Below are 13,316 nucleotides of genomic sequence, written 5' to 3'. Positions count from 1 at the left end.
AAAATTAAAAAAATGAAAACACATAGAAGTACAACAAAAAAAACATTTGGGCACATCTCTAAAAATTGCCATGTGCAAAGCATGCACACACTTACTAGTAACTTGAAAAGAATGATACATGATAAATTGCTTCTTTCTATATGTTCTTGGTCCTTTAACATTTAATGATTTTTCTATACCGCCTTGTGATTACAAAACCAAGGATGTTAATTGGAACTTCATCTTGACTCTAAAAGTGAGTCATATGCCCTGCATTTTTTTTAGATAAGCAACAGTTAAGGGTGATTTGTTGCTGTGAAAAAATTACATCCTATCCAGATTTTTAGATAGTTAGGTAAAAAGAAAACGGCAATAATACTGAGCACTGTGCTTTGTTGCTGAAATTGAATTTTGCAATTCATGTCCTGGCCTAGGCCTTCCCCATTCATGTTTGTCCATTGTGAAACCTGAGAACCCCATTCTTGTGTAGGAGTAAGCTTGTTTCTGGCTTAAGTTTCACATGTCATGCCACTCTACCTTTTTCCTGCACTTATAACTTGCAGTGATTGCATTATATACATCCTTACAACTTGCAGGTCTTCTTTTTTTTCTTGATCAGCATCTCGCAGGTATTCCTTTTAGTGCATCAAGTTTGTAGAATAATTCCTTCTTCCATGTTCTATCTAGTTTTGCCTTTTCTTCACTTTTGGTGTCTCGTGTCCCTCAGTGTGGGTTTTACAAGAGCTTGGTTATTTGGCATCCACAATTTTTGCCTACTCATCATATTAAAATGCTTTTATGGGATGCATATACAAGAGCTTATTGGTTTTTTATTCTTTTTTGTCACATTGTAAATTACCATATTTGACAGGTACCTCAGTGAACAAAAGCTTCCAAAAAGAATGTTAAGGCTGCAAAATGACAGTGGTGCTGATGATTGTGAGAATGCAAGTGGTGAAGATGAAGGAAGTAATGACTCTGACAATGATAATGTGGGAGATGAAGAGAGACAGCAAATACTGGAAGGCATCAAAACTTGTCCACTTGAATTAGGGGATCTCCGTGTAATAAGCCTAGGTGATTTTCATTTCTCGATATTCCAAATGATTGTTATCTCTTTTGAATAATTGATTTGCCTGAAAAACAAGTTTAGTGCATGCACATACCTTGTATTTTAGAAGCAGTTAGCTGCATTCCCATGCACTTGATAATGATTAAATTGGTAATATGATGTTCCTTCTTGAAAGTAATAATTGATGGTGATCAAAGGTTACTCATTATAGTTTTCTAAACATATAATTATCCTACAGGGAAGATTGTCAGGGACTCAGATTTTTTCCAGAATGAGAAGTACATCTGGCCTCAAGGATATACTGCTGAGAGAAAGTTTGCTTCATTAACAGGTGAAGCAAACTTCTTTTGAATAAGTTTTCCATTCATTTTCCATGCTATTTTTCTTTGACTAATGTTGCGAGCTTTGTTGTCTCCCGGTTGCCCTTGTCGATATGCATAGATAACATGTCTTATTATCATCTGTTATACATTTTCATAATATTGTTGTATTTTTATTCCGAGCAGAATATATACACATGCACATAGATTAGGGATGTAATTTGTGTACCTGGTTTGAAGAGTTTACTCAACTTACCAAGCCAATTCAAATTTAACAAATGCTCAACCCACTCTCATTTCATAGAGATATTCACACATACATACAAATATTACTTTTCTTTATTTCTCCATGAGGTAAACTAATTCACACTGCATAATGTTCTTTCTTGTTCAGATCCAAGTATAAAATCCTTTTATAAAATGGAGGTGCTGAGAGATCCAAGTATAATATTACTTTTCTTTATTTCTCCATGAGGTAAACTAATTCACACTGCATAGTGTTCTTTTTTGTTCAGATCCAAGTATAAAATCCTTTTATAAAATGGAGGTGCTGAGAGATCCAGAATCAAGGTTTCGGCCACTATTTAGAGTAACAACAGATAGTGGAGAACAGGTTAGTTGTTACTTACACAATTACACATGTCATAGATTGACTATTAAAACATCATTTCAATTCCTTCTTGTTATAGGCTAATGTGCATTGGGATTTTTCACTTTTATTTAATTATTTTTTCCTTTTGTTTCATGGTTATGCGTGCAATATTGCTTAGTCTCGTTTTTTTTTTTTAAAATAGTTGCATGCCTATTTTATGCATTGGTTTCTTTAGAGTTTGAGCACTTTCATGTTGATAGTTAGGTATAAAGCTGTGTTTCCCCTGGAACCAAACATGACATATAAAACATGTTCAAGCATTCAACAATTCATCATGTGAAAATTTCAATCTCTTTATTTCTTTTCTAATTGCATTACTTCAAATAGCTAATTTGATGTTAAATATTTTGCATTCGTAATTCTACAAGCTGCCCTTGTACCGAGCTCCTTGAGGCAAGTCCAAACAAGTCCATGCTGAAGTCTTAAATTCTTAACCCATACACAAAAAATGGTTTTGTAATTTTAGTTATAGTTTCTTATCTTTTAAAAAATGTCTTGTATTAGAGGGGGGGGGGTTGCTCCCTTCATTGTTCATGCAATTTGCTTGGCTAGCACTATACTTATATTTTGATGAATGAACAATATTTTTCATTGAATTTGCTAGGACTTGCAGTATACTTATATTTTGTTGGTTTGTTGCCTTCTACAGTTCAAAGGATCAAATCCATCTATTTGCTGGAACAAGATTTATAAAAGGATAAGGAAGATGCAGAACAAATTGTCAAATGGCTTTAATGTTGAAAGCAAAGTTGAGGAGATCGATAGATCGGGTTCTTATATGTTTGGTTTTTCAAATCCGAAAGTTTTCAAACTTATACGGGTATGTTGTTATTCATCTTTACCTATACGATTAATAAATAGAAAGTTTTGCATTTTTCCTTTTCCCCCTTTTCCTTGAAATTTTCTTTTATGGGACTTCATCTCATCTATCTCTAGTTGTTTTCTTCTATACTTCTAAACCTGGTCATGCTGTTACTTGAATGGTATTGGTGCTAATTTTATGTAATGTGACAATTATTGTTTATTGGGTTCTAATTATGCATCAAGCGTTTATTCTTTGTTTCGGATTCAAGATCTCTATTGATAGGCAATTAAGATTTGCTAAAGTGTATAATAGATTTGTTGGATGTTTGAATTTCTTTGCACGACCAAAATAGAATAAATGCATCCAAACTTACTGTTGAGTGGCCCGGTTTTATTTTAATTTGTTTTTATTTAGTTAGGAAGTTGTTGGGCCTTGGCACATTAGTTTATATTTTTTAAAGTTGTGACTGTTTAGTTTTAGTAGCCGCCCTACTAAGGGCATCCTTGTAATGTCTCATCTTTAAGTTAATTATAAATATACTGAGAGGTAGGCGGCTAGGGTTAACTCTCTCACAATCCTAGTTGACCTCCTACTCTTTTCTTCTTCTCCTTCTTTATCTACTGCTGAAATCTTCACCGTCCCCCTCTACTTGGTATGAGAGCAGGTCGAAGGTTCTTGAAGTTGTTCTCTCATGCAGCCCTAGATCGGCCGACTGCATGGTGATTTAAGAGGCTGATTGAAGCCCTCAGGTAAGCCCAGTTTTTGGATTTTCTTGATGGATTTGTGTGCCCTGTAGCTGGTCTAGGGTTTCTCATCAGAATCAGGAAAAATTGGAGAAAGGGGAAGAGTCTTGTTTTTGTTGGACTCTTTAATTTTGACCTAGCAAGTGGCGCCCTAATTTTTTAGGGTTCCTTGGAGTTGTTTTTAAGGGGTGGTTCAAGTCTTGCCTGGTTTGGAGGCTTCTAGAGAGGGTGACTGCTTCTCTCTCTTCTCCCATCCCACAGAAAGGGAATCTTTTGAGGGAAGAAATTCCAGGACACCAAGAAAGTGTTGTTGGTTCCAAAAGGTGTTTTCTTTGATCTTGTTGCAAGTTTTAGTTATTTTCTTTACCTTTTTTGAGAAGCATGGAGGGCCACAAAGTTGAAAATAAGCCCGGGAGTGAAATGAGACCAGTGGGAGGAGGTGCTAGAGACCCCTTCGGGGCTGGGACCATTACTACAGTTAGGTTGGATGGTGCAAATTACTTGGAATGGTCACAATCTACAAAGATGGCCATTGGTGCTTGTGGGAAATTAGGGTACATCACTGGTGAGGAGGTGAAACCTGAAACTAGCAACTCCCAGTGGGTGCAGGAGAATTACATGGTGATGACTTGGTTATGTAATTCCATGTTGCCACATATAAGTAAAATTTTTTTATGGGCAAATGCGACTAAGGAGATATGGGATGGGGTTGCAGAAACCTATTCACAGAGGGAGAATGTTGCTAGGGATTATCAATTGAGAAATCAGATTATTCCTACAAGGCAGGGAGATAGATCTGTTGTAGCCTATTTTTTGGCCCTTAAAACCTTGTGGCAGGAGATTGACCATTTAGAGACATTTGCTTGGGAAACCACAAAGGATGTAGCTACCTATCAGAAACATCTAGAGAAGTATAGGGTGTTTGAATTTCTTGCTGGCCTTAATCCCGAGTATGATATTGCACGACAACATCTTCTTTCTAGGGACAGTGCCACTCTCTCCCAAGCATATGCCTTTGTGTCGGGGGAGGAGTGCAGGAGGGATGTGATGATGAAAAACCTCTTTTCCGATCAGTCTGCCATGGTAAGTGCTGTGAAACCTAAACAAAGTGGCAGTAAGGGCCGAACTTGAGAGGTATGGGCTACTTTTGAACCAGCAGGATACAACCAGTTTCAGTTCAGCCGCAAGCGGACAACAAGGTACAGGTGGCACTGGTGGAGTCCACTCTACCTCCTTTGCTCACACAGGTAGTTCACATGCCATTGCACATTATGTTTCCACTTCAGGTAAGGAGTGACCTCCTTGGATTATAGATTCTGGAGCCACAGAGCACATGACCCATAGCTCTACTATTTTTTCTTCTTACCAACTCTGTTCTGGTAGAGACAGGGCCTCCATAGCTGATGGATCCCATGTTCCTATTGCTGATAAGGGATTTGTCAAGATTAGTAATTCTATTTGTCTACCATCTGTCCTTCATGTTCCCGGATTGAGTACTAATTTGTTATCTGTTAGTAGTTTGACTAAAAACCTGAATTGCTTAGTAATTTTTTTTGTCCTGGACGTTGTATTTTGCATGATCTGGTTTTAAAAAGGACAATTGGGAGTGGTCGTGAAGTGAATGGAATCTACCTCCTGGATGTACTTTCTCCTCATCAGAGTCATCATGTCAGGAGGGATAGTGAGTTGGGATCTGTGAGTCAAATTTTGCTTTGGCATAATCGTTTGGGTCATTTATCTTTTTCTTCTTTGAGTTCTTTGTTCCCAAAACTTTTTGAGTCTGTTAGTCTGTCGAGTCTGGAGTGTGAAGGTTGTCAACTTGGAAAGCATTGTAGACATTCATTTAAACCTAGTAATAAAAGATATTCTTTTTTGATGTTATTCATTCGGATGGGTGGGGCCCTTACCATGTTCATTCTATGGGAGACTATCGCTATTTTCTCTTATTTGTGGATGATTTCTCAAGATACTCTTGGATTTACTTGATGAAATCCCGCGATGAGGTACCATCCTTGGTGAGACAATTTCATCAGATGGTACTAACATAGTTTGGAACAAGGATAAAGGTGTTAAGATCTGACAATGCCAGGGAATATTTTGAAAGACATCTTGCCTCATATCTGTTAGAATATGGTGTTGTCCATCAGAGCAGTTGCCCCTACAGTCCACAACAGAATGGTGTTGCAGAAAGGAAGAACAAACACATTGTTGAGAATGCAAGAAGCATGATGATCACATCTACAGTTCCGGTTCATTTTTGGGGTGATGCTGTTCTCACAGCAGTATATCTGATCAACAGGGTGCTCTCTTGTATATTTGGATTCAGCAATCCATTCAGTCTTTTTTTCCCTCAGGAGTAGATGTTTCATATTCCTCTCAGGGTGTTTGGGTGTGTTTGCTTTGCACATATCCTTGGTCCTCACCGCTCAAAGCTTGACCCCAAGGCAGAGAAGTGTGTCTTCTTTGGATATGCAGAGAATCAGAAAGGGTACTGTTGCTATGGTCCAGTCTCTAGGAGCCGATATGCTACCATGGATGTCACATTTTTTGAATCCACGTACTTCTTCTCAAAGAATCCTTCTCAGGGGAAGTGTTTTGGGGAAGTAAGTTAGCAATCTATTCCTCTCCCAGTTCCAGTCCCTATGTCTACTTCTGTGCTTGACCACCACCCTGTGGCACCTACCTTGCCACCTCCTTTGCGTTTTGTTTCTCAGCATTACTCACGACAGTGACTTCACAAGGCGGTTGATTCTACTACAGCAGAACTCACACCACTTCTTGTCGATCCTTTGGAGATTCCAGATTCGACTGTCATAGATTCAAGTATTCCTCTTGGTTCCGCTATTATTTCAGTTTGCATTGATTCTACTAACTCTGTTACAGATAACCTTGATCTTCCTATTGCTCTCAGAAAAGGGAAGAGAAAGTGTACTGCTCATTGTATTTCACAGTATTTATCCTACAATGGACTTTCTCCTTCCTACAATGCTTTTCTCTCTCTCTTGATTCAGTGTCTATACCCAAGGGTGTTAGTGAGACTCTCTCCAAACCTGAGTGGAAGACAACTATGCAGGAAGAGATGGAAGCCTCGATTAAGAAGGCAAGGAGACAGTTGGATGTAGATGGGTTTACACAGTAAAATATAAGGCATATGGAAGTATAGAAAGGTACAAGTTAAGACTTGTTGCAAAAGGGTACACACAGACGTATGGCATTGATTACTTAGAGACCTTTGTGCCAGTTGCAAAGATGACCTCCATTCGGATACTTCTTTCTCTTGCTACCTCATACTCTTGGCCCTTGTTTCAATTGGAAGAATGCTTTCCTAAATGGGGAACTGCAAGAAGAAGTGTATGTGGATCCTCCTGTTGTTTTTTTACAATGATACTGAAAAGGGAAATGTATGCAAGCTTAAGAAATCACTCTATGGTTTGAAACAATCTCCCAGAGCATGGTTTAACAAATTCAGAAAGCCCTTGATTGCTTTTGGATACACTCAGACTCAATCTGATCACACTTTGTTTGTGAAACGCATGGGATCTTTGGTGTCAGTACTAATTGTTTGTGTGGATGATATTGTTGTCACTAGGAATGATATGAGTGAGATTGATAGTCTGAAAAGGAACGTACATAAGGAATTTGAAATTCAGGATCTTGGAGAACGAGTTACTTTTTAGGCATTGAAGTTGCAAGATCTAAACATGGAATTTTTATCTCTCAAAGGAAGTATGTCTTGGACCTCCTTCAAGAGACAGGGAAGCTTGGAACAAAGGCAATCAACACACCTATTGATCAGAACCATAAAATCAATGCATCAGAAGGTGAACCAATAAAGGACATTGGGAGATATCAGAGACTTGTGGGTCGGCCGCTATACTTGTGTATGACAAGACCAGACATCTGCTATGTAGTGGGTGTAGTAAGTCAATACATGCATGCTCCACGAGTCTGGCATTGGGGGGCAGTTGACGGGATTTTTGCTTATCTGAAGGGACACCCGGGCAGAGGCATATTGTTCACTGATCATGCACAGTTGAAACTAGAGGCTTATAGATGTAGATTGGGCAGAATGCCTTGATGACAGGAGATCAACTTCAGGAGTGTGCACCCTAGTTGGGGTTAACCTAGTCTCATGGAAGAGTAAGAAACAAATAGTGGTGGCAAGATCAAGTGCTGAAGCCGAATACAGGGCCATGGCACATGGAGTTTCAGAACTTCTCTGGATCCGTTCTCTGTTAGAAGAAATTGGTGTACAGGCAGAATAACCCATGATGCTATACTGTGATAAGCAGACGGCAATTAATATTTCCCATAACCCAGTCCAGCATGACCGAACTAAGCACATTGAAGTGGATAGACATTTTATTAGAGAAAGGGTAACCTCTGGAGAAGTTTGTCTTCCATACGTTGCTTCTGATCTGCAGCTCATCGATGTTCTCACAAAAGGTGTCGCAAAGAACAAGCTGGAGCATGATCTACGCAAGTTGGGAATGTGTGACATTTACTCCCAACTTGAGGGGGAGTGTTGAGTGGCCTGACTTTATTTTAGTTTGTTTTTATTTAGTTAGGAAGTTGTTGGGCCTTGGCCCATTAGTTTATATTTTTTAAAGTTGTGATTGTTCAGTTTTAGTAGCCGCCCTACTAAGGGCATCCTTGTAATATCTCATCTTTAAGTTAATTATCAATATAATGAGAGGTAGGCAGCTAGGGTTAACTCTCTCACTATCCTAGTTGACCTCCTCTTTTCTTCTTCTCCTTTCTTCTCTACTGCTGAAATTTTCACCTTCCCCCTCTTTCTCTCACAATAAGCTTGACTGAATCAGCAAATAGTGATTTCTACTCTTACTAATAGAAGATAAATATCATTCTGTAGCAATAATGACAATTGTTGATAAGGCTTCTCCAATTGCCCAAAACTCTTTCTTTACAATGATCTTAATTAAATAACTGTTGCCTAAGACTTGATGAAACTACATTTTGTATTTTTTCTTTAAGATGCTTGTATACCTAAAGGGAGAACCTGAGCTGCAAACACAAGATGGCTGTATCATGAGAAGTTGATAATAATCATCAACCATCACCTCATATTACCAATTAATATAAGATGGGCTGCTTGAAAACAAACAGATTTAGGTTGGCTATGACCCAAGGATGAGCATATGAAGGTATTGACTGGGTAGTGTGTGTGTGTGGGGGGGGTTCTAACAAGATTACAGTGTTTTAGGACTACAGGTAGGGATGTTTTGACATATGTAGATGTCGAATTTTAAAATGAAAGTTTAAAACATTGTTTAGGATGACGAATTTGAAGGCATTCCTTGCAGGTTTTCCATGAAAAGACAAAATTACTTTTGTGTATTGTGGAAATTAACAAAAACACTTGGGATTGGTATTAGACCTTTATGGATGTATATGAATGCTATTGAAGGTTTTTCACTAGGATTTTAGTGGATGGTTGATGCTAGAACAGAAAACATATAAGGAGAATAAGAGAAATGGATTACTTATCAAAAGAAAAAAAAGAGAAACGGATACTTTGTTTGGTATGATGTGTGTTATGGTAATTCAGTCCTTTTTTGGGAGGATACTTGGTTGGAGAGGCTCCTTTAAAGGACCTCTTTCCATCCTTGTTCATTGTCTCTTGGTATAAAAAGGAGCTTGTCAAAAGGATTTGGACATACTGACCCTCTGATAAAGTTTCTTTGGACCCCTTATTGGCAGTCTTCTTGCTTGGGTTCCATAGTGTTAAGGGATGAGGAGATTGAGAGTCTAACCCACTTATTGAGTCTTCTTAATAAAGTTTGTGTAGACCCCTTTGAACCAGACAAAAGGATTTGGACAACCCCCCTTTGGTATTTTCTCATGTGCTTCCTTCTTTAAATCCCTTTGTCGATCTCCTTTTCAACAAGTTTTTCCTTTTAAGGAGGTTTGGTGCAGGACTATTTCCCCTAATGTTTTGGCATTTTGTTGGGAAGTGTTCTATGGGAAAGTAAACACCTTGGGTACTCTACAAAAGTGAAGACCTTATCTCTGTATCTCACCTAATTGGTGTACTTTTTGCAAGTCTCATGGTGAGGATTGTTATCATGTTCTAATTTCCTGTTCTATTACAGTAGAGTTGTGGGATTGGTTGCTCTTTGATCTTTGGGTGCAAGTGGAATATGCTGGCAGAAGTAAGCATGCTTTTTGATTCATCTACCTTTGCTTGGTGCCACTGAAGAGGAAGAATAATGTGGAGGTGTGCAACTGTGCTAGGGCAACTTTGATATGGACAATTTGAGAAGAAAGGAATGCCTGGATCTTCCAAGAGGAGAGAAGCCAATAAGAACTGATTGAGTGTATCTTGTATAGGGCTATTTTGTGGGTGAAATCTCTTTATTTATTGCATCCGTTTTCTTTTGATGATCTTTGGAGGAGTTGGTAGCAGTGTTTAGCTACTACTCACCAAAGAAGTTGGTGTGTATGAGTTGGGCACCCCCTCTTGAAGGCTTTATGAAACTAAATTTTGATGGCAGTGGTTAAAGTAATCCAGCTCTCTCCAGGATGGGAGGGGTTTCTAAGGAATGAAAGTGCAAATTGGTTCTCTTATACTCAGGCCCTTAGGTGTGGGGGACTCCACTGGGGCAGAATTACTAGCTCTGCCCTTCAAGTGGTGCAGTTTGTAGCACAGCTAGGAGTGGAAAAACTACTAATAGGAGAATCCAAGGTGGTCTGTGGGGTGGCTATGGAATCCAGAGTCTCTGGTATTTTGTTTTAAGAATGAATTTAAGAAAGTGGCTGACAAAAAGTCTGTGTTAGAATACAATGGGTGGGGAGATCAACAAATGCTATGGCTGATAGTCTAGCCAAGCAAGGGGAAAACATGGAACAGTTGTATTGGGCACCGTTCTACTCTGTTTTTGGTTTTGATTGTTTGGAGAGGTCACAACTTTTTACTCTCCATGGGATACTTTTATCTGTTTTTCTCTATGTTCTAATAAAATTTCTTAATTATCAAAAAAATAGCTAGAGAAAGTGGCTGGCAAGAAGTCTGTGTGTTAGAATACAATGGGTGGGGAGATCAACAAATGCTATGGCTGATAGTCTAGCCAAGCAAGGGGAAAACAGGGAACAGTTGTATTGGGCACCATTCTACTCTGTTTTTGATTTTGATTGTTTGGAGAGGTCACAGCTTGTGACTCTCCATGGGATACTTTTATCTGTTTTTCTCTATGTTCTAATAAAATTTCTTAATTATCAAAAAAATAGCTAGAGAAATGGATGGTTGGTATTCATAAAAAATGGATGGTTGATACAGAATCTCCTAGTCAAAGTGGTCATTTTTCTTATGTCTGTATCTATAAGGCCCATTCTAGCACTTATTGATTAAAAAAACTCTCCCTATCACTTCTTCCCCTCCTTTGGGGACATTCGTCGTGTCAACAATTTCCAGTGGACCAGTTCCATCTAAGATTAGGCATTTTGTTGGGAGTTGTTTCTTTAAAAGATAATGCGCATGAGACTCTACAAAGGAGGAGACCTTATTGGTGTCTTTTAACCCATGTGTTTTCTTTGCAAGGAAGTTGTGAAACGACTGAATTTACTGATCTCTTACCCTTTTGCCTCTGGTATTTGGGAATGTTTTCTTGCCTCTTTTTGGGTGCAGCCTTGCTGATGTAGAGTGTATCTTATAGAGAGTATACCAGTAAAGGTGGCACACTTGGTCAAGACACTGAAGCTGTTTGTCTCATTTATCCACCGAAGATATCACTAGATGCTGGCAAAATATGGATGTTTCATTCTAGCACTGCAAAACTAAATTGGATATCATGTAATAATAACTCAATTAAACTGAATTTTGATGGTTGCAGCCTTGTCAACCTTGGAAGTTTGGGATAAGGGGAGTTTTCACGAACTCTGGAAGCGGCAAAAATACCACCACTACTGTCACCATCATCATATAAGCGTTGTCCTGCTATATGGTTGGCTATATAATCCTGTTTTGCCATCCTGTTCTGATCAGTTTCATATCCATTATTAATTTAACCACTAAACCGTTCATTTCCTACTACTTAAACCCATGTCCTTTTTAGCCTGCCCCCAGGTTTTTAGGCCCTTAAGCGCTGTAGGTGGTGTTCTCTGTAAGGGTGCAATTTGGATTGGCCCAAGCATTTTACACTGCTTTGGGCTTGGGCCCATTCAAATTTTGACAAAAAGCCTAACCTAATCCCGCTCAAGTTGCACCCCATCTATTTGTGACCAAATGAAAGTGGGCAAAAATTTGAAGTTCTGAACTACAGAAATGTGTTAGTAGATGGTAGCTCTTAGGATATAATGAGATGGTTTGGAACAACAATATGAGCTCTTTTGGTGTTATAGGCATGCAATAAGAGGAGCATGGAGTTTTACTGGGGAGATGGGGGCAACAATATTTAGATCAACAGGTCAGCCAGTACTCTGGCTGACTTATTGGAAAGCTGTGATTTTTGGTAGAGGTAAAGACGGCAGTCTGTATGCTATTCTGTCCTGGTTAATGGGGTGGTCAAGGATTTCTTTTGGCTAAGGGATTAAGAAAAGGATGCCCTCTCTTTCTTTTTCATTTTACCCTTAAATTGGATGTGTTTGGTAGGTTAGTTACAAAGGCTGACAATCATGGTTTGACTAGAGGATGGATGATTGAGACAGGGAAACAATGGGTAACCCGCTTGTAGTTTCCAGATGATAATATTATTTTGTGAGGTTATGGGGGGGGGGGAGTCAGGGCAAGAAATATGAAAGTCTTAGTAAAGTGTTTTGAAAAGATTGCCAACCTGAAAGTTAATAAGAGTCGCACAGAAAGATTAAATTTGGAAGTGGAAGAACAGATAGGTACACATCAATCTTGGGGTGTATGAGAAGAATTCCGATTAGCTGAATGCACTAGCTGTGTAGTGGGATGTGGAATCAATGATAACGCTCCACATCAGTGATAAATTACATGGGGTCCACAGTAAAAGGTTGAATGGTTGTGGCCCCATGTATTTTATGACTGGTGTGGAGCGTTATTATTATTTGTTCCACACTTTCAGCTAAACCTATCTCATATGAGAATGGACTGGCCAATGAGGTACCTTGGGCTGCCCTTACCAGTTAATCCAAAATCTAGTGGGTTTTGGTATCCTGTTATTGATAGTTTCACAAAGAAATTTATTTATTTTTTTGGAAGATAACACGATATCACCTTAGGTGGAAAAATGAGCCCATAAAGTTAACCTTAGCAAACGTACTTGTTTTTCTTGTCTGTCTTTAAGATTCCATTGTTGTTGGTCAAAAGATTGGAGAAAAGCATGAGTGACTCTCTCTGTGAATCAGAAGATGCTAAAGGGGGAACTCCTAATTAACTAGGCTATGGTGTATAAGAGGAAGGAACTGGGAGTCTTGTGTCTAGGACTCTGGGTAAACTAAGAGTAAATAACATTGCTTTATTTGGTAAATGGCTTTGGAGGCTTCTTTTAGACTAGGATAAATTGTGACACAGGGTGAGGAGCATTTATTGTAGACATCCAAATGGCTAGGGCACTGGCTCTTTGGTGAGAATCGTGAGATTTATATTGGTTCCCCCTCCCCCTTGCAAAGCTATTCTTGTCAATCTTCTTTTTTGTCTCACATCAAGTATGACCTTTTCTCTAATGACAAGGTTAGGTTGTGGGAAGATATCTGGTGGGGTGATGCTTCATTGAAAGATGTTTTCCCTTGTTTGTACCCCCTTTTTTTATGAGTAATAGTG

At 38.8% G+C, this 13,316-nt stretch overlaps 1 protein-coding gene across 4 annotated transcripts in view; it reads left to right on the top strand.

The window, feature by feature from the left end:
- Nucleotides 1-13,316, top strand: part of LOC148873186 (histone H3-lysine(4) N-trimethyltransferase ATX1-like) — a 78,514-nt gene that overhangs the window by 11,447 nt on the left and 53,751 nt on the right. For all 4 annotated transcript variants that reach the window (XR_016105815.1, XR_016105817.1, XR_016105816.1 and 1 more), the window contains exons 7-10: nt 851-1,056; nt 1,290-1,382; nt 1,887-1,984; nt 2,673-2,843. Coding sequence is in view for 1 of the 4 variants with exons in the window: in XM_088966561.1 (XP_088822687.1) it covers nt 851-1,056; nt 1,290-1,382; nt 1,887-1,984; nt 2,673-2,843 (568 nt within the window). In the remaining 3 variants the exon portion in view is untranslated. The remainder of the gene's footprint in view (nt 1-850; nt 1,057-1,289; nt 1,383-1,886; nt 1,985-2,672; nt 2,844-13,316) is intronic.

The sequence above is a fragment of the Nelumbo lutea genome, chromosome 1 (assembly GCF_056320005.1).
Source record: "Nelumbo lutea isolate HS-2025 chromosome 1, American lotus-T2T, whole genome shotgun sequence".
Lineage (NCBI taxonomy): Eukaryota > Viridiplantae > Streptophyta > Magnoliopsida > Proteales > Nelumbonaceae > Nelumbo > Nelumbo lutea.
Note: the sequence above shows the minus strand (reverse complement) of the source record. Positions and strands in the feature narration are given on the sequence as shown.